We start from the raw sequence: 27,678 nt of genomic DNA on the forward strand, positions 1-27,678 counted from the left end.
TCTTTGTGTCTTGCAGTAAAATAGAAAATTTTACATCTTTAAGTCCCGCTTGTCCTGGGCTGCTACATTTCCTCCCCCACACCCCCCATCAATCAATTTTTTAAGAAAAGCCTTGTTTTCTCTAACGTCCCATTAGCCAGTGTGACGTCTGCGAGTGTCAGGAGCACATACAGAATGACCTTGGGCAGGTTCCCCTCCCAAGGCTGCTTCTCTGGCTCTGTTTACATTACTTGGACACTGGAGAACCCAGGCAGTCTGGCCACTGCCCATCATACCCGCAGGGACTTCATAAACCCGTCTCATATTTCTTTTGTGACAGTTAATGTAATTAGGAAACTACAGGCCTCATTTTACAGGCGGGGCAGTCAAGGGCTTGCTTTGGGCTGTGTAACTAGTGAGTGCCTGGGTACACGACCAGAGGCACCCCTACCCCGGCGGGCCCATCTCTTGGGTGGCTAGGCTTTATTTATCGTGTTTTGGTAGAGATCTGGAAAATACTCCCTGGTTCTGGCTTTCCACTGTCTTAATCTCTTATTTCTCCCTCATTAAAAAGAATGGTGGCCTTGGAATAGCTTGAGTCCCTGGGCCCCAAGGGGAATCCAGGAGGCTGGGCGTGGGGGTCTACAGACTGCATTGAACATACAGGAAACCCTCCCCCAAATTCAGCTTTCTATGGAAGCCTCATGCTCACTTGCTCTGGGCCGGAATGGTAGCGGCACAGCTGGTTCAGCCGGCTATCTCATGCTGATCACAAGCTCCAATGGGCAATTATATATGTCTTTGATTAATAAAAAATGGAGCAATGAATGAATACTTAATCAACGAAGTCTGGCGGGTAGACTCTTTCAGAACCTGGGCTGGGGGTGAGGCAGGGAGTAATCAAAGGGGTCCTCGGTGGGGAAAAGGCAGGGCACCACTCCAGGGGGTGGTAAGCTGGAGAGCTGCTGTTGAATGGGAAAAAAAAAAAAACAAAACCTAACCAACCAACCAACCAAAAATCCTGTACAACCTAAAAGTTGCAAGTTATGTTTCATTCGGGGACCTTACTGAGACTATAGCCTGGGAGACTGCCTCTAGTTCTGAGGAACTGTTCCAAGTGGTAAAGGAGGAGCTGAGATATCTAGGAGTTTCTGCTGAAAAAAATATATTTTACAAGAAAAGATTACTGCTAATCACAAAAACAGATATCTCAAGTTCATGATTTTAGCATTTTTTTTTTTTAAAGTGTGACAAGAAGCAAGAATCTGGGCTCACTGAAGTCCGATGGATATGCATCTGAACCACCAGCATCCTGTTTTGCTCCCTTCAGAACTCCCTTCAGGGCTCCGAGGCTGGTCAGCGGCAGGTGTCGGATTGGCAGGCAACAGTCTTTGTTTACTGAAATGGCAGGCGACATTTTTTGGTCTGCACTGTCGACTTTTGGTTCTTGGTTGTCTGATTCTGTGTTGGGATTTGCTGGCAGCACTGGGAGCTTGAGATCCGGAGAGAGGTTTGAGCTGGTGGACAAATGGGGGAAAATGTGCTCTGTGTTTACCCACGTGGTCAAGGTAGAGCACAAGGAATAGTGTGTGCATGTGTGTGTGTGTGTGTGTGTGCACGCGCGCGCGTGCGTGCCTGTCCGTCTGCATGCAGGTAAGCCATCCGCGTGTGTGCTGTGAATTTCTGATTCTTTTCCGTGGGGCTGCCTGTGCGTGGAACAAAATTCAAACTATCTTAATCTGGGGAGGAAGGAGGGGCAAAGGAGCGGGGAGGCTGAAAAAGGATCAAGAGAGGAAAACAGACGCCCCTGGGGTTCCCGAGGGTGAAAGGACGGACGATCCCAAGGCGTGGTCAAAAAGTGCGCGAGACTGTGAGCCAGAAAGAAGAAGGAAGTGATGGAGAGCGGGAGGTGGTGGACCCTTCCGGGATCGCCGGGGAAGCGCGGCGGGGACTGGGAGGGGCGGCAGGAGGCGCGAGTCCAAACCTTGAAAGGCGCCGTCCGGGGAGCGCGGCGAGGAGACCAGCCGGTAGGACTGGGGCACAGGGCTGCGGCCGGGGCCGGGGCCAGGGACGGGGGGCGGTGGGATCGCGGAGCCGAGGTGAGGGGCGCTAAGACGCAACAGAGCCCCGGGCGCCTCTGCGGGGAGGGCCGCGGACCACGTGCTGGAGGGGGAGCGGGGTGGGGTGGGGAGCGGCCTGTGGGCCCTTTCCGGGCAGGTGGTGACTAAGCAGGGGCGGCGGGGAGGTGGGTATGGGGCGTGCTGGCCCAGGGTCCCGGAGGATCGCGAGGATCGTGTTGAGGTGGGGATTTGGGGGACATTAACTAGCCCTGCGATGTGACTGACTGGCCCACGTGACCTTGGGGAGTTTACAAAAATCCTCCCGCTTTTGTTTCAAGTTGTGAGTAAACTGAAGATAAGAAAGCACTCACTTTCCAGGTTATCTGGAGGCTTTGTGAGGACGTATGTGAAGTCCCCTACCCCCGTGCCTGGTTCAGATTTGCTGCTGTTATTGTTTTAGTGAACTGTCTCCAGAATTCCTGCCTCCCCACCAGTTGCCGGTTGTGGGATGGGGAGTTTTTTATGCCCATTTCTAACAACTGGCCTCTCTCCACCTCACAAAGGACGCTTTGTCCACCTCTACCTTTCCCACAGCCCCCTGTACCAAGCCTCTGCCTTGTTTTACAGGATCCAGAGAATCGCCCATTGATGGATTTCGCTCAAGCCTAACACAGCCAGACCCAGAGAGCTACCTGAACAGAAGAGGCTGCCAAAAGGAATTTTCCAAGTGCTCAAACGCCAGGTTTTGCAGCTCCTGTGGTCAGCTCAGGAGGCCACCGGTGGGATTTGAGGATCCGCTCCACCTCGGACCATGCAGGGCAAGAACCTGCTCCTTCGTGTGGCCACCCTGCTGACCGGGCTGCTGGAATGCCTCGGCTTTGCGGGCGTCCTCTTCGGCTGGGCATCCCTGGTGTTTGTCTTCAAGACAGAACATTACTTTGAGGAGCTGTGTGAATCGCAGGCCAATCTGACAGGCAATGTCACGGAGCAGGCTGGTAAGGGAGTGGGGCCTTCTCTAGGAAGTTGGGTCTGGTTGGCAGGTGGTGGGAAGGGGTAGGAAGGACTCCAGGCCCCTGCCCACACTGCCAGCCTTTCTATGGTGAGAGGAAGGGAGTGGCAGCCTCCCCGCCTCACCCTTGGTCTAGGAGGTGCCTGGAGAGGGATGTACCAGCTCCCAAGGGGTAATTAAGGGCAGTCGTATTTTATCTCACCTAAGGGAGAACTTTCTACCAGGCAAGATGTCCAGGATGGAAGAGGCTGGCCTCGAGGGGAGCCAGGCTGGATGCTCCCCTGGCAGGAAGATTAGGGCCGATGGGAAGTTGGCCTGTCCACCCTGCGCTCTTGAGATCTGCCTTTCTCTCCTTCAGACTGCAAGGCCCAGGACGAGCGGTTCTCCCTCATCTTCACCCTGGCATCCTTCATGAACAACTTCATGACATTTCCCACCGGCTACATCTTCGACCGTTTCAAGACCACTGTGGCCCGCCTCATAGCCATGTGAGTCCCGAAAGCCTGGCCTGAGCAGGGCTGGGCAGGACAGAGCTCTGGCAGCAGCTTTGCTTGGAGGGAGACTCAGGCCAGGCAACTGGGCAGCCCTGCCCCAGCAGCTCTGTTAGAAACTGCCCAGGGTGTGGACTTTGTCTAGCCTGCCTGCTTCCCAAATCCTTGCTTCCCTTTCCTCGCCAGCTTCCTCTGTTCCACTTGGAGCTGTGGGCTGGATGACATGTTGAACTGAGCAGGAGTCCCGGTCTGCTTCCTGTGAGGGCTGGCCTGGGGCCAGGGTTATGAAACTAGCAAAATCTAGAATTGCCACTGTTCCTGGGACCCTTGTCCTCATCTCTCACCAAGACTCACACCCAAGTGACTCCGGCTGCATTGTCCTGCTTCCTACCACCCCCCGCCCCACTTCCCGTCCATCCGCAGAAGCTTAGTTGATAAGGTGTCCGGGGTATCAGGTCCTCTCCGATGAGTCAGGGAAGGTAGGGCACTTGCTCGGGCTCACACAGGGGGCCCCTGCAGCTGGCCAGATTCGGCGATAAGCAGTAGTCTGCTGGGGGCTGATAGGCCAGAGCAAGGCACCTCCCGGGAAGGAGGCACGTGAGAGATGAGTTATCAGAGGGACTGGAGGGCGGCTGGGTCCGGAGATAGCCAGAGAGCAAAGACTGCTCTTTAGGCCTTCGGTACATAATGACTATCTCAGTCTCTCATGGACCTTGGTTTCCTGTCTCCTTCTCCTCCCTGTCCTTCGTCCTTTGCTGCTTCCCTTTACTCCAGCCTTTAGTGTGTCAAGAAAAACTCAGTCTTGGGGGCAGGTGGGTACAGCTCAGTGGTAAAGCGTGTGCTTAGCATGCACAGGGTCCTGGGTTCAATCTCCAGTACCTCTATTCAAAAAAAAGAAAAAAAGAAAAAAATCTTTTAAAATGGAAAGAAAAACTCAGTCTTCCCTCCTGTGTTTCTCCTTTACTCACACGCAGAGCATTTCACTTCTGACACTTCTGGTTGCCAAATGTGTGGGAGTCTTTCCCACCCCAAGTGATAATTCTGCGACACCAGCCAGGTGTCTTACAGTTTAACTCAGTTTGACCCCCTCTACCTGGAGACAGCAGGTAGAGGCATCAGGTAGGGGCAAGCATCCGCTCCCACAGGTTAAGCGCTCAGTCCCACCAGACTGCCCCTCACTTCAGATGCCAACGGCAAGTGGTGAGGCCCCCGCTTACCCAGAACATCTCTCTGACTCGGCTACAGTTCCGAGATTCCTGTGACCTCCTCCCCCTTGGATTCAGTTATTTGCTAAAGGGCTCACAAAACTCAGGGAGACACTTGTGTTCACCAGTTTATTAAAGACTCTGATAAAGGACACAGACAAGCAGCCAGGTGAGGAGTCCATGGGGCCAGGGCAGGGAGGGTCGTGAGCCCCAGACATTCTGTCCCCGTGGAGTCAGGGCGCAGCTCCCTCCTGGTACGTGGCTGTGTTTACCAACCTGGGAGCCCTCCAGACTCCATACTGTTGGGATTTTTATGGCGGCTTCCTCATGTAGCCATGATCAGCTGCTGACTCCATTTCCAGCTCCTCTCCCCTCTCTGGAGAAGTAGGGGTTGGAGGGGAAGATGGGGATGAAAATTCCAAGCGTCTAATTACGGCTCATCTTTCCGGTGAGCAGCCGCATCCAGAGTCTCCTCATTGGAACAAAAGATGCTCTTACTGCTCTTATTACATAGGAATTTACAAGGGTTTGAGGAGCCCCGTGTCAGGGACTGGGGACAAGGACTAAATATATATTTGTTATTATAAATCAGAATATCACACTTAAGCACTACTTTTATTACCCCATGGCTCACAAGACCTCCAGACTTCTAAGAGATCCCCATAATCTTGGGATCGTGGTCCTGAAATTATTAACATTCTAGAACTTGAAGCTTGGGTTCTAGATCAGTCCAATAATTTCTTTTTATAGAAAAGACTGCTGAGGCCCAGAGAAGAGCAGTGCCTTGCCTCAGGTCACACAGCGTCAAGGAATTAGACCTCAAGGTTATGATCTGTAGACCAGGCACTGACCCCTTTCTTCAAGGAATTGGCCAGTTGGGACTCTCAGGTTGGTGGGCCTTGGCTCCACGCACTCTGCCTCTTCAGGTTTCTCTCGTCTTGACAACGTTCTCCACCTCCCGTTCTGTGTTTCAGATTTCTCTACACCAGCGCCACGCTCACCATAGCCTTCACCTCTGCAGGTGAGTGCTGTCTGGATGGACACAAGCTCAGGGGTGCCTGGTGGATGGGGCAGGTGCAGAAGGTGATGGGCGGGACGCAGCAACCCCTACAGTTATTCAGAATCCACAGACTTTGAGCTGGAAGGAATCCTTGAGAGTAACTGCTAGCCTGTGAAGACAGTTGAGTCCAGTGAGAAATGCAAAAAATAAGGACAAAGGAGGGATTGCTTCAGAGAGAGGAATTTATTCAAAAGGTTACACCCTTCCTCTTGTACATATTAAAATGTCCTCTCTCTTTTTTTTAAACAAAAAGGTAATGTGAAATGGCAGTTGTTTTTGAAAATATCCTGGCTTAGCAGGACAAAAAAAGTGATAACTCTATTGTAGTCAAAAGTTGTCAAATTTTACTGATCTATGGATGTACGCCACTCCAAAACCTGGCGGTTCCAAACTGGTTCTTCCCCACTTTCCCTCATTGCGTAGAGGAGGAAACCAGGGTCAGAGAGAGACCCCCCTTCAAAGACTGGCCAAAGGCCACAGGGCAAATTAGTAGGAGGTGGGCCTGGGACCCCTGGCTGTGCTTTTTGCTGGCATCTCGGTTAAAGAGGCCAAGAGATGCCTTGCAGTGTTCCTCCCCAGTGTCAGATCATGCGGCTCAATGTTGGGGTTAGGAAATAAAAGTCCAGAACACTCCTGTGTGTAGTCCTGTGCTGAAGCTGGTTCTGCATTTGTGCTCAGTGAACACAGGCTGACTGAGGGTCTGCGTCCGAGCAGATCTCGTTGGGGAGCCTACACCTCAAGTCAGTTATTTAAAACCACTCTCCCCATGACACCAGCCTCTTACCTAAAAGCCGAAACATGATTTTCAAGTGGCTGAATGTGGAGGTGGTGGCTGGGCGTGTTTGACTCATGTTTGTGAATCATTGGAGCAACAATTTTCCCTCCCCTCAGAACAGAGGGCTTTTTGGCTTTGGAAAAAGATGTTGAGACCACAGAGATCCTCCTGTGAAAGGAATCTCAACAATCCTTTTGTGGGTTCGGAGAGAGGTACCTGTCATAGAGACAGAAATTGAATGGTAGAGAGAGTGAATACTAGAGTGAGCAAGTTTACAGTGCTTCTCAGGGCTTGGATCAGCCGTTCCTAGAACATGAGTTACTTTGGAGACTCTTATTAGGAAGCTCACACGCGCTGCATGAACAGACGCTGAATCACCTGGTGGAAAAGGTACTCCCTTTTTATTTCTCTTCCAGTCCTCAGACTCCACGCATGAACGCCTTGACGTGGGGCTGGTATGATTTGACACAATGGCAAGAGCGGGTTTCAGGCTTTGGATACGCTGAGGGCAACTGCGTGCAGTTACCATTTAATAACACCTTTGTCTTTTCATTGTGTTTATTTTTACAGTTACTTCCTATTCACAGCAAGCAACACAAGTGGCTTTTCATTTATACTAGTGATATGAAGTTTCCTTTAAAAATAATAGATTGCAATGGGATAAAAGTGAGTTAAAGAAAGCCATTTTGGCAAATATAGTAGGACAGGCATGGGGTTATGGCTCAAATCACAAAGGTGGGCAGAAGGCTGTGGTTTGGAAAAGACTCGTTTACGAAAGGCTTCCCGCCCTGGGCACTTAAGTTGTTTTTAGTTGTTCAGCTCTTACTCAACACTTTCTAGACCTGTTGGAGTGATTTTTTTTTTTTTTTTTTTTTTTTTTTTTTATGTTGGTCTCTTCAAGGGCAGGAAGCATTCTTTATCCATCCTGCAGTTCCAACGCCAAGCATGATGCCTGGCAGAAAGGAAAATGCTCAAACTTGAATTTGTTCATTCAAGGAGAGACAGTCCACGGCCGTTTTCTCACTCAGATCTCACAGCACCCCATGAGGCAGGAAGAGCGGGGACTGTTCCCATTTATCAGATGAGATGACTGAGTCACAGATTCGGAATCCAGCCCAATGCAATGAATTAGGCTGAATCCAGGCTTCTCTCCCCCACAGTGTCAGGGATGAATAGAGGACTGCTGGTGGTCTAGTGAGTGAAGAGGGTAGTGGCATCACGTAGAGTCCTGCCTCTCTAGACATCCAGCCTGCCACAGACCAGGGATCATCTTTGATGGAGGAGAAGGTGGCTCTGGAGACCTCTGTAGGTTCCCTCTGCAGCGATGTGTGGGAGCCTTGACAAGTATCTTAAGATGAAGGATGCTGGAAGGCTGCCTGGAATTGGGGCCCTGATCCCAGGATTGTCGGGAATTCAGAGTAGCTGGGGGCCTGAGTTCGGGGCTCCATGTGTGGGTGGCCCTGTGACACCACCCCACCTCTTTGATTGTTCCAGACTCAGCCCCGCTGCTCTTCCTGGCCATGCCTATGCTCACTGTGGGAGGAATCCTGTTTCTGATCACCAACCTACAGGTGCGAGCCTGCCCTAATCATAGGCACCCAGCAGGAGGTTGGGGTCGGGGGAGGGAGGGAGAAGCACTTTTCTGCCCTGGCTGCCTCTGATGGGGAGGGTGGTAGCCCCTGGGGTGGAGGATGGGTCTGGCGTGTGCTGGGTGCGCAGGAAATATTCATTTCATGAATAAATAAGTGATTCAGGCTGGTCGTGTTCTCCAGATCGGGAACCTATTTGGCAAACACCGTTCCACCATCATCACCCTCTACAATGGAGCCTTCGACTCTTCCTCGTCCGTCTTTCTTATCATTAAGGTAAAAAATAGCCATTGCCAACATGTATTGAACACTTATATGTGTATTTCAGACACTTGTGAACTTTGCACGATTTCTCTCTACCAGCCCTCCTGCAGCTAGTAAACGTGACACTTCAATTTGAACGCAGGCCTATCTGGTCCTAGAGCTTGAACTTGTAGTAATGATAAAGCTCCTTCTTTCCACTTGACTTGGATCTTTGGGCAGAGGCCAAGGGAAGGCATGATTATACTGTACTTGGCCCGGAGGGTGGAGGCTGGAAGCCTTTGGAATGAGATGTTTGCGTCTGTGAGCTTCTGGTTTGGACAAGGAGGTGACAGGTGGCTGGTGGGGACAGTAGGGGCAGACACAGAGGCCTCTCCAGCTCTCCAAAAGGCTGATGTTGGGATTGGGGCATCAGCTGTTGGCAGTGCTATTCGTGGTCCACCCAACATCCATTCCACCTTTGTAGCTAACAGTTTTATCTGGGCAGTGATGTGCTCTGCCCAGGGGGTGAATCCTGATTGTTGGGTAGAGGTGGCCATATTATGCAGTCCATGTTAATGAGATGAAGTGATGTATACTAGAAGACTTTACAGGACATTTCCTCTCCCTGATGGAAGGTAAGATCAGAGCAAAAAGAAAGCTTTCTTTCTTGGCTCCCCTTCGCACCCTTCCTCTTTTTTTTTTTTTAGACTTTTTTATTGGGTTATAGTCATTTTATGCACCCTTCCTCTTTGAATGTTGTGGTGAGAGGATGTGATACTGGAGTTGTGGCAGCCATACTGTGATTATGAGGCAACAAGTTGGAGGTCAAAAGTCAGCACACAAAGGATGACTGAGCAAAAGGAATGGAGGATTGTGGGTCCTTGACGCCCCAAGCTGCCCAGACTGGGACTTCCCTCTGGACTTGGTGTTAGGCTAGAAGCAGCTGACACAGCCTGTGGGCCTAGGGGAAGAGAAGAGGATCTTGGGGAATCACTACCCAGACATGAGACTTGCTAGGTTCTGTGAGCACCTTGGCTTGGAGGGTCACCCAGAGACCCTCCAAGACCCTCCAAGACCCTGGGGCACTTTCTCAAGCCTTTGTGCCCCAACACCAGAGCCACTTTCCAGGTTCTCCCTCCTTCTCCTGGATGCACCTTCCTTTATCTCTTCCCTCCTTAGAGTTGAAAGGAGAGCGAGAGAGTGCCAGAGCAAGAGCCAGAGTTCTTAGTTTAATCTGACCTTGCTGCTGCACACTCTGACCTTGAGCAGTTCATTGTGCATCTCTGGGCGTTGCTTTGACCCTCTGTAAAATGAGGAGGTTGGGCTAGAGCAATGGTTTGCAAACTCGGTACTGAGGAACACTGAGGGGTTCTCTTTGACATTACGTCACCAGGGAGGATGAGGGGGAGGGTAACTGGGCCACTCCCCCAGATGTGGTTTTTTAGGGGGGGGTTAATTAAGTTTATTTTATTTTATTATTATTATTTTAATGGAGGTACTGGGGATTGAACCCAGGACCTTGTGCATGCTAAGCTAAGCACGTGCTCTACCGCTGAGCTATGCCCCCGCCCCAGCTGGCCCTGGATGTGTTTCATGAGTTGAATTTCCGTGTAAAATTTTGTTTGAGCAAGAGGACTTTGCTGCTATTGGCGGGGGCGGGGAGCATTGTGCTTGCAGATCTCTGAGAAGCCACACAGGGAGGCTCTACAAGGCTGAGGGTGACGTGCTGCTGCTTGAGCCTTGGGGTGAGGGGGAGGCTGCGTGTCCCTAGTCAGCCTCCAGGGTAAAGGGCAAGAGCCTGTCTCAAGACTCGTTCTTAGAAACTGAGGTTCTAGCCTCTGATTCTCACACTGATTTTTTGTGTGGTAAAACATGCCTAACAAAGTTTGCCGTCTTAACCATTTTTAAGTATCTAGCTCAATGGCATTACAGTCATTCATACTGTTGTGCAGCCCTCAGCCCCATCCATCTCCAGAGCTCTTCTCAACCCTGTAAAACTGAAACGCTGCACCCGTTAAACAGTAACGCCGCATTCCCCCTGCCCCCGCCGCCCCCCACCCCCCAGCCCCTGGCAGCCACCGTTCCGCTTTCTGCTTTTGTGAAGTTGACTATTGCAGGTGCCTCATGTAAGTGGACTCAGAGTATTTATCCTTCTGTGGCTGGGTTATTTCCCTTAGCGTCCTTTACTCAAGGTCCACTGATGCTGTAGCGGTTGTTAGGTTTTTAAGACTCCCTTTTTAAGGCTGAGTGATGTTCCCTTGTATGTCTGCCACGTTTCGTTTCTCCGTTCATCCGTGGTGGACGCTTGGTTGCGTCCACCTTATAGATGTCATGAATGATGCTGCCGTGACCATAGGTGTCACCCTGACTTTTCCCCTTCTTTCTCTGCAGCTCCTTTATGAACAAGGCATCAGCCTCAAGGCCTCCTTCATCTTCATCTCTGTCTGCAGTGCCTGGCATGTTGGGCGTACTTTCCTCCTGATGCCCCGGGGGCACGTCCCCTACCCGCTGCCCCCCAACTACAGCTATGGGTAAGGACCACAAGCTGGTGATGGTGTGGCCAGAGCCCCTCATCTGACCTGGTGTCAGCAGCAGGGGGTGGGACAGATGTGGTTATCGAGGGCAGAGGAAAGCCATCCCAGGAGGGGAGGACTAGATCAGGGGTGTATCAGTTTGCCATTGCTGTCTAACAAGCCACCCCAAAGCTCAGTGGCCTGAAACATCCAAGCATTTATTATTTTCACAAGTCTGTGGGTAGCTGGCTAATTCTACTGATTGGGGACATGCTTGGATGATCTTGACAGGGCTTCTCATGGCTCTGATCATCTGGTGGGCTCACTGAGAGCTGGCTGGCAGGATGGCCTCACTCACATGGGGTTTGTCCAGTGATCATCTGGAGTGGCAGGAACATCTGGGTCACATGGCTCTTATCCTCCAGCAGGCTAGCCTGGGCTTCTCCACATGGTGGTTTCAGGCTTCCAAGAGGCTGCAGAAATGCACAGGGTTTCTTCAGGTTTAGGGTTGGAATGGGCACAGCATCACTTCTGCTGGGTTCTCTCGGCCGAAGCAGACTAGGGAACTAGTCAGAGCTGCAAAGTTCCATCGCGAAGGGTGGAGACCAGAGGAGGTGGAGAAATGAGACCATTTTTGCAGTGAGTCATCACACGCAGTAGAGGGAGGGCATTTGTCGGCTGCTAATAATTTGCCAGCCCCATGTGTCCTCTGATTTCATGTCCCTGGAATCCTCAGATCAATATCCTTAGCTCCATTTTCCAAGTGAGAAAACTGAGGCTCAGAAGAATCAAGTCTGAGCTGCGTTGCCCCAGCCAGGGAGGGGCAGGGCTGGGATTTGAACCCGAGCCTGCCCTGCTTTTCCCTTGAGTGGTTCCCAAACTCTGCTGTGTTTTAGAATGGCTAGGATTATGTGGAGATCTTTAAAAAAAAAAAAAATGGAACCTGGCTTCCATGCCCGGACATTCTGACTTAACTGGTCTGGGCTGCGATTTGGGCATTGGGATTGTGAAAAGGTGACTCCAATGTCCCGTGACACGTGGGATCCCCTGTGCGCTTTCCCCTGAGCCTGAATCTCAGTCTCTGCTCATAGACCTTGGGTTGGGCTGGCGGGGCTTCTGCTTCCACAGCCTGTGCTCTGAGGATGGCCCCAGAGAGGCAGAGGAGAGTAACACTGAGTCCCGAAGGCTGGAGCTGAAGTCGAAAGAGTTCGTTTCACCAAAGGAAGGTAAGCCCTGGTGGTTAACCCCTTGCCCCTTCCTGACCTGGCCTTTCCCCACAGCTGACCGGGTTCCTCACCTCCAGAGCTTTTCCGGGGACTCAGAATCAGGAAACATCCATAGAGAAAGGACCTGTAGGGTCTTCTCAACCTTCTCAGTTTATCAGGGATCCGGAGAGGGACCAAATTGTCCCTCTCTGTCCCTCCTCTCTCTGTTTCGGGTCTTTGGTGACAAACATCACAAACTGCTGCTGGATCAGGTAGTGACAAGAACAGGATTCTGGGAAGCTCACAAGAATCAAGGGAAAGATGAACTTGCCAGGCTCCAGGAAGAGTAGGGCCAGGATACCTCTGGGCATCCCATCTAAAATCACAGCCAGTCTGCCTCTAAGAGGACGGTCAAACTGGTCAACCTTGAGTGAGGCGCAGGACACTTAACTCCCAGTCCCGTCTGGACCCTGAAGAATAGGGCAGGGAAGATTTCCAGAACAGACTCAGGATCCTGGTCCCGAAAGAAAAGAAAGGGATGTGGATGGAGCAGCTGAAAGAATAGCGGCCCCTTCACCAGCCTTCATCTCATCTCTAACTTTCTTCTTTCTCCTTGTCTTTCTTTTCACCGTCCTTCCTGAGGAAGATCTAAAAAGTGCTAGGTGCAAGAAACTTGTCATTGAATCCAAGCTGTGAAAGATCAGATTTCAGGGGACAGAGAACACGGGGAGGGGCATGCAAGGTGGAAGGGCCTGGATGACGGAGGCAGAGGTGGGATGTGCCGGTTAGAGAGCATGCAGGTGAGCTTGGACTTCAGGCTGTCGTATTATGACCCCTACAGGCTTGCATGTCTCCTCACGTCCCCCCACGTCCCCCCAGCTTTTAAAAAAAAAAGTTTCATTTATTTATTTATAAAATAGAGGTACTGGGGATTGAACCCAGGACCCCGTGCATGCTAAGCATGCGCTCAACCATTGAGCTGTACCCTTCTCCCTGCCCACAGCTTTAATGTAGTTCATGCTCACATCCTCCTCTCCCCATCAGAGATCCCAGGACCAGGGAAGCAGCGGGAACCCCACTCTTTCTGGAGCTACGTTTTCTCTCAGCGCTTTGCCTGGCACCTGATGTGGCTGTCCGTGATACAGCTGTGGCACTACCTCTTCATCGGCACCCTCAACTCTCTGCTGACCAACTTGGCCAGTGGGGACAGGGTACTCGGTATGTGGTGGGGCTGGGAGGCAGCCCGTCTTTGCACCACAGCTGGGGACTTGGGACCTCCTGTGTCCGGGTACTAAGCCTGGGAGGGCTGTGTGCTCCAGAGGAAGGTCTGAGCAGGGCGATGGGGAGGAGGGTCAGGCAGGGCAGGGGCGGAATGGGAGAGTCCTCTCCTGTAAGGCAGCCCTGGACCACTCTTACCACCCCATCCCTCTCTTCCTCTGCAGTCAGCACCTACACGAATGCCTTTGCCATCACTCAGTTCTTTGGAGTGCTGTGTGCCCCCTGGAATGGTCTGCTCATGGACCGGCTAAAACAGAAGTACCAGGAGGAAGCAAGAATGACTGGTGAGACCTGGGCTCCAGAGGGTCAGGGAACCAAGAAGGGAGAGAGCTTTGTTTGCCTCCATGTCCATCTTCTCTTTTCTTCTTAATCCTTTTCTCCTTGCATTTGTCCATCCATTCATCCATCCATCATCCATTCATTCATCCATCCATCCATCCATCCAACCACTAGTCACTGAATGCCAATTATGTGCCAACCATAGTTCCAGATTCAATAATGGACAAGACAGGTATGTCTTCGTTCTCAAGCTGTTGTCAGTCTAGAGAGTGGAGCAGCACAAGTAGTCAGGCATTACAATCCAAGAAGTCAACCCGTAGGGAGCTGTGGAAGCACAGAGAAGGGCATATAACCTGTTCTGGGTGAGGATGGAGTAGGTGTCAGGGAAGGCTGCCTGGAGGAAGTGGCATCTCAGCTGAGACCTGAAGGATGAGTAAGAAGTGAGCAGATGAAAAGGGGGGCCCTGGGAGAATGGCCTAGGTAGGAATACAGTAGAGTCAAGGTGGGGAAGGGGAGGGTGAAACACGAAGGAATCTGAGGAATCCCAGAAAGGGATTCGGGCTGGCCAGGGCACAGAGGCATGGTAGGGAGGGGTCTGGAGAGACAGACTTAAGACTGGGCAGGCAGTGCCCCGCCAAGGAGGTAGACATGGTCCCTGGACAAGAATGGAGGAACAGGGGTGCGGAGGTATTTGAACCTGCAAGGCTTGGGGTGGGGAGGGGTAAAAGAGAGTATGTTTCTCCTGACCCCCATCATTTCATCTCTACCCCTCCCCACTCCCCTGAGCTGCTTTTCCTACCCCTGCTGGAGTATTTTGAAACAAATCCCCGACATCAGATCATTTCATCTGTAAATACGTCAGTTTGTAGCTCCAACAAATAAGACCTCTTTTATATAAACATCACCATAATATCATTATCACACCTAAAACAAGTGCAATAATTTCTTACTGTCATCTGATAACGTAGTCCTGATCAAATTCCCCTAAATGTCTCAACTATGCCTTTTTATGGTTGGTTTGTTCAAATTGGGATCCATACAGGGTCCAAATGATGTGCCTTTTATATCTTTTTAAGTTGTTTATTTGTGGAAGAAACTGGGTTATTTGTCCTGTCAGATTTCCCACATTTTGGATTTGGCGTCCTTTTCACGTCCTTATTTAAAAATGTCTCTTTGATGGGGTCTTTTCAGGAAACACGCAGATTGGGAGTCTCCGGGAGACTCTAATATGTTTTGGCAGGAATAATTCAGATGTGGAGCTGTGGGCTTCCTGTGAGCTCTCATCAGCAGGCCCCGGTATTGGTTGTCTTGTTCCTATCATGTTAAGATTGATCAGTGGGCTCAGATGTCCGTCTGATCTGCCCACGATAAAGTTTCCCATCAATGGCATGGCTAATGATTTTAACAGCTATCGATAATCAGTGCCTAGACCCATTATTTTATTAGGGTTGCAGAACAGCGATTTTCTATTTCTGTCTTTCCTTTTTCTTCCCATGGCTAGAATTCCTCTAGAAAGAAAAACTTGCCTTTATTAACTATTTTGTTTACCCTGAAATAAGTGCATGGTTTATCCTGTTTACTAGTTTTGGAAAAATGACTTGGTGCCTTAGCAACTTCCAGGGGTAACTGCTCATAGTACCTCTTTTATTTGTTTATTTTTTGAAGATTATCAAATTATTTGTATTTTTATTTATTTATTTTTACTGAAGTACAGTCAATTACAATGTGTCAATCTCTGGTGTACAGCACAATGTCCCAATCTCTGGTGTACAGCACAATGTCCCAGTCATGCATATACATACATATATTCATTTTCATATTTTTTTCCATTAAAGGTTATTACAAGCTATTGAACATAGTTCCCTGTGCTATACAAAAAACTTTAAAAAAAATCTCTTTTTATATATAGTGGCCAACATTTGTAAATCTCAAACTCCCAAATTTATCCCCTCCCCACCCCTTTTTCCCTGGTAAAGTTTCTCTTTTAAAAATCTCATTTTAAACATATTGGATATATTTCAATCTATTTTTTTTAAGGTTTTTTTTTTTTGGGAGGGTGGAGAGGTAATTAGATTTAATTACTTATTGTAATGGAGGTACTGGGGATTGAACCCAGGGCCTCATTCGTGCTAAGCATGTGCTCTGTCTCTTGGGCTATACCCTCCCGCTCCGTCTATTTCTGTCATGATTCTTCTTGATGCTTGGACCACTGGGAACTTTACCAACTCAGTATCTGTGTCCTTTACAAATAATCCCGTTAGTTTTAGAGAGTGTCTTTATTTTCTAGCACAATGAGATGTTGGGGTCCATTTCACTGGGGTTGCCTGGCTCAGACCTGAAACCAGCCATTTCTCCCAATCGTCCTGGGCCCCTTAAAATGAGAAATAGTTTTTAAAGACTGCAATCTGGTTGCTAGGGTTTCTAATTCTCCTGGGTTGTCATTGCTTTGAGGCCTTAGGTAGAGGTAAGGTATACATAATGTTTTGGATGAAAAGCTACGTCATGAATAACTAATACTGATATTTTAATTCAAATTTTACTTCCTTGATCTTTACATTTGTGTCTCTTTTCCTCTGAAAATCATAGTCCCTAAAATACTATATATATATATATACTGTGTTAACTTATATACTATATATGTGCATATACTACATACATGTATATAGCATTTTTTAAATACATTTTATGCATAATTACTGTTTTAGCAACATCAGTCCTGTTAGTAACAGGATGATTGCTGCGTGCTGTTACTCCCTCCCTCCTTTCTTTCCTTCCTTTCATTCTCATCCTCTAAGAGCTGGCTGTCAAATTACTATATTTTAAGAGCCATCAACCTGATATAAAGTTATGTTCATTGGTTTCATCTTGTTTGATTTTTTTTTTTTTTTGGAATTGCTTGCTTGTTTTCTTCCTATTATTTAAATTCAGCTTTATTTTAAAACCATTTACGTATCAAACATGTACATTTTTCCCAAGCCAAAACTGTAAAATGAGATAGAGTCAAAGAAATGTAGTTTCCTTCTCTGTTCCCTGTCCTCCGTGCCTTCCCTCTTTCTCTAGGTCGTTTTAAAATTTTTTATTGTTTTTAATTTGTAAATGTTTAAAATTGAAGTATAGTTGATGTTCAATGTTACGTTAGTTGCTGGTGTACAGCACAGTGATTCAGTCATACACATACATATATACGTATTCTTTTTCTTTTTAAAAAACTTTGTATTGAAGTGTAGTTGATTTACAATGTTAGCTTCAGGTATACAGCAAAGTGATTCAGTTATACATACACATACATATATTTTTAATTTTCAGATTCTTTGCCATTATGTTATTACAAGAAATTGAATATAGTTCCCTGTGCTACACTGTAGGACCTTGTTTATCTATTTTACATATTGGAGTTTGTAGCTGTGAATTCCAAACTCCTCCACTTATCCCTCCCCACCCCTGACCCTTTCCCCTCTGGTAGCCATAAGTTTGTTTTCTGTGTCTGTGAGTCTTTTTCTATTTTGTAAATAGGTTCATTTGTATGTGGTTATTTTTATTTTTTCCTTAAAGACAGACTCACTCTGTCTCTCATTCCTCTTTCTTAGATACAAGGCAGTGCACACTCTGTCCTGCAGTTTTCTTTCTGTGTAACTCTCTGTCCTGAGTTTGCCCTGCAGCCGAACCCACTCCTCATGCCTTTAGCCACTGCCTGGTTCTCTGATCCGTGGCTGCAGCGTACTTGACGCCTCGTTCCCCTGCTGGTGGTGACTTGGATTGTTTCCCATCTTTTCCTCTTACCCATGGTGCTGCCCGGAATATCTGGCTTTGGGTCGAGGGGGGCTCCCTGTCCTGAGACCATTGTGATTATCTGTGAGCGGGTGACGTGATGGTGGCCTGAGATTAGGCTGGAGAGGAGTGGATACGTTTCAACAATATTTAGTAGGTGAAGTATCTGTGTTTGTTGGTGGACTGGAGGTGGGCAAGTGCCATGAGAGGGCTCAGGATGACCTCCCCGCAGGCCTAAAGGCAGCCTCTCCTCTCCCTTTGGACAGGTTCCTCGGCCTCGGCGGCAGCCCTGCGCTCGGCAGTGCCTTCGCTGGCCCTGACATCTCTGCTGTGCCTGGGCTTCGCCATCTGTGCCTCAGTCCCCGTCCTCCCCCTCCAGTACGCCACCTTCGCCCTGCAAGTGATCAGCCGCTCCTTCCTCTACGGGGGCAACGCTGCCTTCCTCACCCTCGCGTAAGTGGGCGTGGTGTGCCTTAGGTGATTGGGGCACCCTTGGGACAAAAGGAGGTGTGCTGGAGGCCAAGAAGTCAGAGTGATGGGGACCAGAGGTGGCACACGGGGTCTGGGAGCCCGTGTAGAGGAGGCGGAGGCGAGTCGGAGGGATAGAGAGAGCCTTCAGGTCCCTGAGCTCCCCTGTCTGCTCCCCTCTGCCCCTGTTATCTACCCAGTGAACTCCTATTCACCCTGCTACGTCCATTTCCGTTTCAGCTCTCCCAGGGACGAGTAGAAAGAAAGCATCTTTCTTTCTTTGTGCCCTTGGCACTCTGTTCTTGCTCCCTCTGACAGTGCACGCATCATCTGGTGTGTCACGATCTGTTCATGTGTCTTTTCCTTGAGACCTTCTGGGGCACAGCCTGTGTCTGGGCCCATGCTGTCTTCCCAGGATTGAGCACAGTGCTCTGTGTGCTCTGTGGTTTGAGAGTCTAAGCAGAGGTGAAGGGGGAGGGCTGTGTGCATATGGGTGGGGGAAGGTGGGTTTAGACCAGGGGACTCGGGAGCAAGGGGCTGACCCACGCCCACCAAAGCCAAGCCCCTACATGGAGGGAGGGTCCCCAGAGCTCACTGGAGCCTAGTTTGCCTCTCTGCCCCCCAGGTTCCCTTCGGAGCATTTTGGGAAGCTTTTTGGGCTAGTGATGGCCTTGTCGGCCATCGTGTCTCTGCTCCAGTTCCCCATCTTCACCCTCATCAAAGGTCCCCTCCAGAATGACCCGTTCTACGTGAGTACTGTTGGAGGTGGGGTGGGGAGTGACCCTGGCCTAGACCAGCAAGGATGTCCAGATTGGGGAAACTCTGTCGGTCCCAGTAGAGGCTCCCCCAAATCTGGCTGGGGTGGCCTGGGGGTGGTCCCTGCAGGAACATTTTTGCACATGGGCACATCCTTGGTTTTGCTTTTCAAACCGGGGCCAGTGGGAGATGCTGCCTTGTGCTGGAGTTTCCTGAAGCCAAAGGGTGAACCTGGCACAGCATCCCGGAGAGTCCGTGTATTTCAGAGATTTGAGAAGATATTTTTTCTGTGTGTGGAAACAAGTAGACATATTCTGGGGGAGAATGCAAAATTCCCACACCATTTCAAATGAAAATCTTGAAAGATATTTCCTTCTTGTGAGCAGGGCCGACCTTGGCCTTGGTCTTAGGGCTATATTAGCATTCATTGGTCTCCACGGTTGATCCAGGGGTGGGGAGATCTGTACCCTCAGCCCTGTGTCCCCACACGAGGAGGGATGCTCGCAGGTCCAGCCCAGGGAGGTGGGCTTGGCTTGTCAGCTGTTTGCAGATTGAAGAGACTGAGGCACAAAGATTTGGGTTACATGACTTCGGAAGTCAGAAGCCCACAGTGAAGGAGCAGAAGTCTTTTGACTTTGCATTCAGTGTTCTGACCACCACACAGTCCTATTGGCCTCATTTTAAAAAGATCAGCAAAGTGTAGGACAGGAGTTTAAATCAGTCATTGGGAAAAAAAATAAATAAATAAAAGGACTGGACTTAAAAATCGAGAATTACTTGATTGTGATATCAGATGATCCTGACTTAAGATTCACAAGATATATGCTCTAGCTGATACCTCCACCAACTTCCCATGTGACCTGAGAAGGTCACTGAATGCTTTCTATGCCTCTATTTCTCCATCTGTGAAATGGGCATGTATTTCCTCGGACCCTGCTCCACAGGGCAGATAAAAAATAATCGCAAGTCCCTCCCAGAGGGCCCCTTTGGGTCTGAGTGAAAGTAAAAGATAAACCAAGCAGAATCCTGGTCCCTCCATTGGTGGTGTGTGCTTCTAGGTGAACTTGGACTTCGCCCCATGCCTTCCTCTCCCTCCAGGTGAATGTGTTGCTGGTGCTTGTCACTCTTCTGACGTTCGTCCACCCCTTCCTGGTGTACCGGGAGTGCAGGCGGAAGGAAAGCTCCCCCGAGGTCGCCTAGTTCAGAAGCCCCCACTTTTCAGCCCCGAGGATGTGTCATGTTTCTCCACCTTTGAGGACCCGAAGCCCAGAAAGACTTTGTCCACCCAGGCTACTTGTGTTAAGTAGCCATTCTTTTTTTTAAAAGCAAAAAAAAAGGACATATTTAACTGTTCGCCAAGACTCCTTATCAGCAAGTCAAGAAGCGAAGGCACGAAGAAGTTCTCAGTATCAGAGTAGGAAGCATGTGGCCTGGGCAGTTGCAGGGTGATGTGTTGAGGGGGAGGCCTGTCACCTACTTCTCCAGGCCTCCTTGTCCCTGAAGCCCGTGCGTGCGTGGGCCCTGTGCTGCTGGATAAATCTCCAGAGGAAGAGAGATGTCACGGCCTCAGCCTTACCACCCAGCCTTCAGAAGTGGTACCCGGCGCTCCCTCAGAGGCTCCACTGTGGTTGGAGGATGGCCGTGCTCCTGGGGAGGAGGGGCAGGCAGGATGGGGCCGGGGGCCCGGGCCTGAGTCCCAGCTCTGCCACTGATGCTGGGTGACCTTGCGCTGACCCTTCTTGCTGAGCGTCAGCTTTGCCGTCTGTGAAAGGGGAGGGCTTTGGAGTTGGAGGCTCTTTCTGCAGTTCCTGTTCTAGAAGGTTTTAAGAACAGTGACAAAGAGTCTGGCCACCCGAGGGCCTTGGGAACCAGCTGGCCTGCTTGCCCAAAGGATTTCTGATGAAGCCTTTAGGGGTGTTTCCCTCCTCAAGGAGAGGGAATGACTTTATTTACTTGGGTGTTATACAAAAATGTCCTCTGGGGAATAATTGTATAATATATTGATCATATATTAAATAATTTTATTAAAAAGATAAAGCCTTTCTGCGTAAGGCAACTGCTGCTCTGCCTCTCCATGCTTCAAGGCTGTTGTGTGCCTGCCTGTGTGTTCGTGCTCCTGTCCCAGCCAGGGGGAGTGGACGCAGGGTGGGGGTGGAGGAATCTGGCTGCAGCATCCTGGGGGGTGGGGTGGGAGCCCCAAGACTGGGATCCTGCCACCTGGTCCTGGGATGTGGGCTGTAGAACCCCCAGGAGCCCCTCCCTTTCCCTCCTCTCCCTCTTTCCCTCTGCCCCACCCCCACGGCAATACTCTGCCCCCTCCACTGGAGGCACTGGATGGAATCAGAAGATCTGCTGTGGGTCTCAGTTCTGCCTTTCAGCAGCCGGGCAAGTCCCTTCATCATTCTGAATCATACCTTCCTCACCTGCAAAGTGCAGTGGATCATTTCCACCTGTGAGGGCGATTGTGAGCTTTTGAAACAATTTCTACTGCCTGGCGATTGGTGGGAGCACTTGAGCTGGTGGGAGCACTTGAGTGTGTGATCCTTTGTTTACTCGTGACCAGAAAGGAGCCAGGTAGTGGGGCGGGAGCTGGAAGGACAGAAGGTGAGAGATCAGGTGGCCAAGATGGGAGAATCTCGAACATACCAGGGGTTTTATTCCTCTTGCCAAGGAGAGGGCTGAGGGGGAGGGGCTGGCGGGCAGATTTCATTCAGTCAGTCATGGAATAAATGTTTACTGAGCTGCTGTTGTGCGTCAGGCACTGTTTCAGATGCTGGGAATTCGGAGATGCACCAGGGTCTGAAGCCAGCTCTTCTGTGACCTGCTGAGGGTCATTTCCGGGGCCCTAGACCTGGGTCTGAAGATGACACTGGAGCGCTAATGGATGGCTCTCCTCTGGTTATCTTTTTTTTCTTTTTTTTTAGTGGAGGTCCTGGGGATTGAATCCAGGCCCTTGTGCATGCTAACCATGCCCTCTGCCACTAAGCTGTACCCTCCCTCCTCATCTGGTTATCTTGCTCAAAAACTCACTTTTTAAAAAATTTATTTATTTAATTTTAAAACTTTTTTCTTTTTTAAAAGTAATCTTTTTTATTTTTGTTTATTTGGGGGTGGTGGTAGTTAGATTGATTTATTTACGTATTTTAGTGGAGGTATTGGGGATTGAACATGAATGCTAAACATGCGCTCTTCCACTGAGTTGTAACCGCCAAGTAGTTTCTTTTTAGGATGATACAGATTTCCTTAACCTGATAATGGTGATGGTTGTACAACTCTGAATGCTGGAAACCGTTGAGTCTTACACTTCAAATGGGTGAGTAGTGTGGTAGGTGAATTATATCCCAACAAGAGTGTTATTTAAAAAAAAAAAAAAGTGCCTGGATCCCTCAGGAAGCGCAGGGAAGACATATCCAGAGAGATTCAGGGATGGTTTCTGGGGAACATGTGGGAGAGAGAGAAGCAGCTGAATGCTCAGCCCTCATATTTCTGTCCCGAGAGCCTCCCTCTTGTAACCTCTTCCTCAAATGGGATCAACTGCTCTTGCAAACGCAGAAGCAAGCAACCCAGGAGTTGCACAAGATTTGATTTCAGTCAGCAATGGGCTCCCAGTGCAACCCTTGTGTCCCCTACCGGCCTCAGCAGAGAGGGACTCAGGCAGACCCACCCTTACTGCCTGCGGGGTGGGGCGAGGCAGAGTCTTCCCTGGGGCAGAGGACAGCACTTGTTCAAAAGAGGACCGACAGCGTGAATCAGGAACTTTGTGTGCCCATCTCCTTTCATCGGCCCCAGTTTACAGATGAGGAAAGTTGAGCTCCGAGTGACAAATTACATCTGGGATTATCCAGCTAGTGCACTGTGGAGCTGGTATTTAAATCCAGGTCTGTCTGACTCCTAAGGTCATGTTTCTTCCAGATGTTATTCCTTTTAAAAAAAAATCTTTTTGTTTATTTATTTATTTTTTTGGTGGGGGAGGTAATTAGGTTTATTTATTTATTCTTAAGAAGAGGGACTGGGGCTTGAACCCAGGACCTCATGAATGCTAAGCATGTGCTCTACCACTTGAGCTATACACTCCCTCCCAGATGTTATTCTTTATGTAAGAATGTCTTTCTTATGTAAGAAACAATGTTGGTTGTACAACAGATCAGAAAATAAAGAACTACATGAAAAACATAGATTGCTGTTGATTACAGCACTCAGAAATACCCGAGGTTAACACGTTGACACATGTCTTCCAAGGAGTATGTGTGTATGTTGATGGAAACCATCATATAAGCTTCTCTATGCCATCAAATAGTTGTGGAAAGTGTGACCAAACAGCTGCTTACAACCCCATTCACACTTTGTGTACCCACCACCCACCCTGGGTCTCCACCCCTTCCCCTAGCCCCGCACACACATTTTAGGGCATTGTGGTCCCACTCCCTTTCTGTCCCCACCTGCTGCCTGTGCAGTGGGGCATCCCAGATGTCAGTGAACCAGGAGAGGAGCCTAGGGCAGCAGATGGAAAGTGTAAATAATAACAGAGCCAAAAGAGCCACCGTGGGAGTTTCCAGGGAGTGACATCACATCCATTAATCATCTTCCCTTAATCTGGCGCTGACTGTTCTTCAGCCTGAAGGTGTTGTTTTCCCAGGGGCTGTTGACCCTCTTTCCCAAATTCAAACCTTGTGGTCCCAGCGGTTATGTCCTGGAGTGCTTTTATCTGCCACCCCCTGGGGCATAGGTGAGTCCCAAATGCATTGGGTGTGGCTTGGGCACAGCAGTGAAGCCATGCTGTTTGGGAAGGTCACTTCCATCCAGGCTCCAAGGCACAGGCTCTGGTCCAGGCTTCAGTCCTTCACAGAGGGGCCATGCCCAGCCACTCCTGGGTCCACTGCAACCTGCACTGATGCCCAGAGTGGGGCTGACTCACCCGCAGGGCAGTTAAACCCAGGACCATATTCAAGCCCCTCAGCATTCATTTCCTGAGTTCAGTGTTACCTCCCAGAGACTTAGATTCATGGTACCTCAGTTTCTTCATCTGTAAAATGGGGATAATGATACAAATACATCGTGGAATTGTACGGATTAAGAGAACTCATGAACTTGAAGCACTTAGACATACAAACTGCCTGGTGATTGAATCCAGGGCCTTGTGCATGCTAAGCACGTGCTCTACCACTAAGCTATACTCACCCCTACATCACCCTTTGAGGCAGCAATAAAGTAAAAACAGCCTAATTCTCCACCAGCTGGGAAGTAAACAATGTGATTATTCATACAATGGATTTACATATAGCAGTTAAAACAAATCATGTGTACATGTATCAAAGTGGATAAGTTTAAAAAATATTACATTAGGTAAAAATGAAAGTAAATAGCAGTAAGATACATTCAATATGATATAATTTGTATCCAATCTAATCTAATTTTATATGCACAAAACTATGTTATACAGATGTATATATAGAGAGAGTCAAAGATAGACTGATACATGTGTAGTGTAAACTCTTGAATGGCAAAGGCATGTTAATGATAGGAAATGGCTAACCCTGGGGAGGGAGAGGAAAGAGATAGAAGGTCAGTTTTAGGTGTATCCATAATATTTTATCTATGTAGAGAAAAGATATTCTGAAACAAAGAGCAAAATGTAAACGTCATTTAAATTCAGACAGTGGATAAATGGTTGTAATATTTTCCGTATGTTTGAAATATTTAATAGTCAAAGTAATTTTTGTTTTATTTAAGTTAATTGAGTTATTAATAAGAAAACACTTTTTTTTTTGTATTTGGAGAAATACAGAAGCAACACACATAGATCTTATAAGATTCGAGTTCCTTAATAGAGTTGATTTCATCCCTATCTAAGATAAGTTTGTGATGTGATAGTCAGTTCCAGTTAATTCCACAAGAACATCCTTTTCAAGCTTATGTTGGGTGGGGATCCTTTTTGTTTATCCCCCAAGATATGTGTGACAATGAAAATTTAAAGGGTTTTCCAGACTTTCTTTGAACTTACATTTATAGGTCAAAACATGATGACTATAGTTAACACTGCTATCGGTATACTTAAAAGTTGCTAAGAAAGTAGATCCTAAAAGTTCTCATCACAAAGGAGAAAACATTTCTTTTTCTTCTTTTGTTTCTTTGGGTTTTGTTGTTGTTGTTGTTGTTGTTATCTATGGGAGATGATGGATGTTAGCTAAACTTATTGTGGTAACTATAATATGTAAGTCAATCCATTCTGCTGTACACCTTAAATGCATACAGTGCTGTCTGTCAATTATATCTCAATAAAACTGAAATCAAAAAAAGAAAAGAAAGAAACCTGCCTTAACAGTAACATCTGAGATTCTCTTGGGGGGAGGGCAGAGCCAGGTGCCTGGAATGTTGCTGTGTTGGTTCAGGACAGAAACCACCCTGCAAGCCTTTGCCCCAACTTGTTTCTGCGTAACAGCAATGTCAATCACCAGGGCTAGGGCTGTGTATTCCTTCCTGAGCCAGGAACTTGGGGCCAGAGATAGCTAGGGCCCAGGGAGGAGCACAGATAGACAGCCCTGCATCTCGTTCTCCTGTCCTCGGGCAGTGTGTCCTTGGGCAGGTCAGTAGCCTCTCACTGCAGGTAAGGATCAATGAGGTTCCCCAGGAAAGGAGCTTGGCCCTGGCATCCAGTAGGTCCTGAATTAACAGCAGCAATTATTTTTATTATATACACACTGTCACATTAAAGGTCAAGTGGACTCTTTAAAAGTGAACTGGTTTTAATTCTCCTTGCTTGGAATGGGTCCCACCCAACCCATAGTTAACTCCCACAGTTCCTCCAGCTCTCAGCTCAGATCTCCCTTCCTTTCCACCCTGTTACCTACACCGTTTTTCGTAACACCAGGCACTTCTCTAGCATAGAGTTTGTCACAGTTGCTATTTAACATACAGGTTTAAAAAAAAAAAAAAAGATGCGTGGCTTTCGTTAGGCTGGGAACTCTGTGTGGGGCAATAACTGTATCTTTTATTATCCGATATCCTCAGGGCTTTGCACCCTACCTGGCACTGAATGGAGGTTCGAGAAATACTGAATATGTAAGAGAAAGACAGAGAGACAGACAGAGACAGAAAGAAGGAAGGAAGGGAGGAAAGAAGGGGAAAAGAAAGGGAGAGGAGGGAAGAAGGAAAGAGAGAAGGAAGGAATGAATGATTTAAGGAAGGAAGGAGCCTCTGTAACCCTCCACCACCTTGAGATGTCTGTTCCCCACTCGCAGGGACTTGCATGCGGAAACTGCAGGGTGACTTGAGCCAGGAGGCTTTCGAGAAGTTTGGAGTGTTTCTGGGGGGTGTCATGATGGGGAAGCTGATGAAATAAAATGCTTATTTTATGACAAGATGAGGAAGATTTAAACGTAAACGTGTTCTCTGCCCACTTGGGCGTCTCCCCGCTCCCATCAGTTGTTGCCCTGATCAGACCCTCCGGGGAGACAGCATTCCTTCTTAATCTCACAAAGGGCCACAGCTCCTTATGAGATAACCTTCCTTCTCAGTCTTGTAAGGGGTCACGTTGACCCATGGCCCACCACTCGCTCTATGATCCAGATTGTGTAAATTGTCAATAACACGTCATTTGCCTTATAACCCCTTGTCTCAAAAACTGATGTGACTACTTTGATCTCTAACGGGCGAACAGTTCTCAGAGCTTTCTGAAAGACTGTCTCCTGGGTCATAATCCTCAGGTTGGCTTGAATACAATTTACATTTGTTTCTCAGACCGACTAGTGATTCTTTTTTTTTTTTCCATCAGTGTGAGGATAGAAGAATGCGTCCATCCGATCTAGCATCAGAACGCCCTCCCTGCACAGTTGGCCAAGGGAGGATGGCTTATCTCAGAGGAAGACCCTGAGGTACCCAGCCCTGCTCCCACCGTGGAACCCCTCAGTCACCCCCAGGAGTCCTCCTGGGGCCTGACGGAAGCTGCTGCAGGGGTGTGTGTCCAGCCTGCTGCTGAGACCAGCATACCCGAAAGCCCATGACACCATCCCCATGACCAGCCGCCTTTTCCACTCGTTGCCAAGTCGGCAAGTTGGCTTACATCCATCTACAGGCTCTCACTTCCCCGGGCACAGCCTCTCCTGCTGTGTCTGTGAGACCCCATGCCTGGGCTCTTCTTACCGGTTGAGCCTCCCATCATGGCACTGAACCTCCAGCTGGGAGAGCAGAGCTGTCATTCCAGGTGCTCATGACTTGGCTCCTCTTGATGGAGGCTGTGACTGGTCCCACGCAGTGATGAGCACATAGGAAATCCTCAGGAAATCTCTGCTCAATAGAGTTCCTTTTCAAGTTCCACTATTTGCTAGGACACAAAACTTCAACCATCACCTAAGCTTTCTGAGCCTTGCTTTCTCTATCCCTAGACTGGGGACAATATTTAGGATTGTTTGTTGAGGACCTCCCACGTGTCAGGCTAGATCATTGCACAACTGTCTTTTCAGTTCCTCCTGAAACCCGGTGAGGTTCTCATCCTTAAATCCACTTGCTGGTGGGCAATCGGAGACTGGGAATCGAGGCATCTGCTGAGGTGGGCCAGCTCACGAGTGACAGAGCCAGGAATGGCCCTAGTGTCCGTTTTTATATATAATTTTAAAAAATTGAAGTATAATTGACTTCCAATGCTGTGTTAGATTCCTGTGTACAGCACTGTGATTCGGTTACGTCTATATATTTATATTCTTTTTCATTATAGGTTATTACAAGACATGTAATTCTTGTACTTCCCTGTGCTATAAGAGTAGGACCTTACTGTTTATGTATTTTATATATAGTAGCTTGTATCTGCTAATCCCAAACTTCTAATTTATCCCTGCCCACCCTCTTTCCCCTTTGATAACTGTGAGTTTGTTTTCTATGTCTGTGACTCTCTTTGTTTTGTAAATAAGTTCATTTGTGTCTTTTTTTTTTTTTTTAGATTCCACATAAAAGTGGTATCATATGATATTTGTCTTTCTCCCTCTGACTTCCTTCACTTAGTAGGAA

The 27,678-nt window shown here is 48.5% G+C and overlaps 1 protein-coding gene and 1 long non-coding RNA gene across 3 annotated transcripts; one reads left to right on the top strand and one right to left on the bottom strand.

Annotated features, from left to right (window-relative positions):
* Positions 1–1,189: 1,189 nt before the first annotated feature.
* Positions 1,190–2,275, bottom strand: LOC141578838 (uncharacterized). The gene is made up of 2 exons (XR_012509588.1): positions 1,964–2,275; positions 1,190–1,496 (listed from the first exon to the last, which is right to left on the bottom strand). It is a non-coding gene; the product is annotated as an uncharacterized LOC141578838 (long non-coding RNA).
* On the top strand, positions 1,613–20,739 carry SLC43A3 (solute carrier family 43 member 3). Of its 2 annotated transcripts, none has more exons than XM_074371995.1 (13): positions 1,613–1,632; positions 2,667–3,034; positions 3,407–3,536; positions 5,719–5,765; positions 8,074–8,150; positions 8,352–8,444; positions 10,803–10,942; positions 12,053–12,150; positions 13,174–13,347; positions 13,572–13,691; positions 17,721–17,907; positions 18,548–18,671; positions 19,777–20,739. In XM_074371995.1, the coding sequence occupies exons 2-13, from the start codon at positions 2,851–2,853 to the stop codon at positions 19,876–19,878; spliced, it is 1,476 nt and encodes a 491-aa protein (XP_074228096.1). In that variant the 5' UTR covers positions 1,613–1,632; positions 2,667–2,850; the 3' UTR covers positions 19,879–20,739. The 2 variants fall into 2 exon arrangements, with proteins under 2 accessions (XP_074228096.1, XP_074228095.1); XM_074371994.1 differs by lacking the exon at positions 1,613–1,632 and adding an exon at positions 1,722–2,006.
* The last annotated feature ends 6,939 nt before the right edge of the window (positions 20,740–27,678 follow it).

The sequence above is a fragment of the Camelus bactrianus genome, chromosome 10, assembly GCF_048773025.1.
Source record: "Camelus bactrianus isolate YW-2024 breed Bactrian camel chromosome 10, ASM4877302v1, whole genome shotgun sequence".
Classification (NCBI taxonomy): Eukaryota; Metazoa; Chordata; class Mammalia; order Artiodactyla; family Camelidae; genus Camelus; species Camelus bactrianus.

Bases quoted from the DNA above. Each gene is read 5' to 3' on its own strand.
- SLC43A3 (XM_074371995.1), top strand. From the start codon at position 2,851: ATGCAGGGCAAGAACCTGCTCCTTCGTGTGGCCACCCTGCTGACCGGG. The intron at 8,151-8,351 runs GTGCGAGCCTGC...CGTGTTCTCCAG, and splicing joins TTCTGATCACCAACCTACAG to ATCGGGAACCTATTTGGCAA. The intron at 12,151-13,173 runs GTAAGCCCTGGT...TCTCCCCATCAG, and splicing joins GTTCGTTTCACCAAAGGAAG to AGATCCCAGGACCAGGGAAG.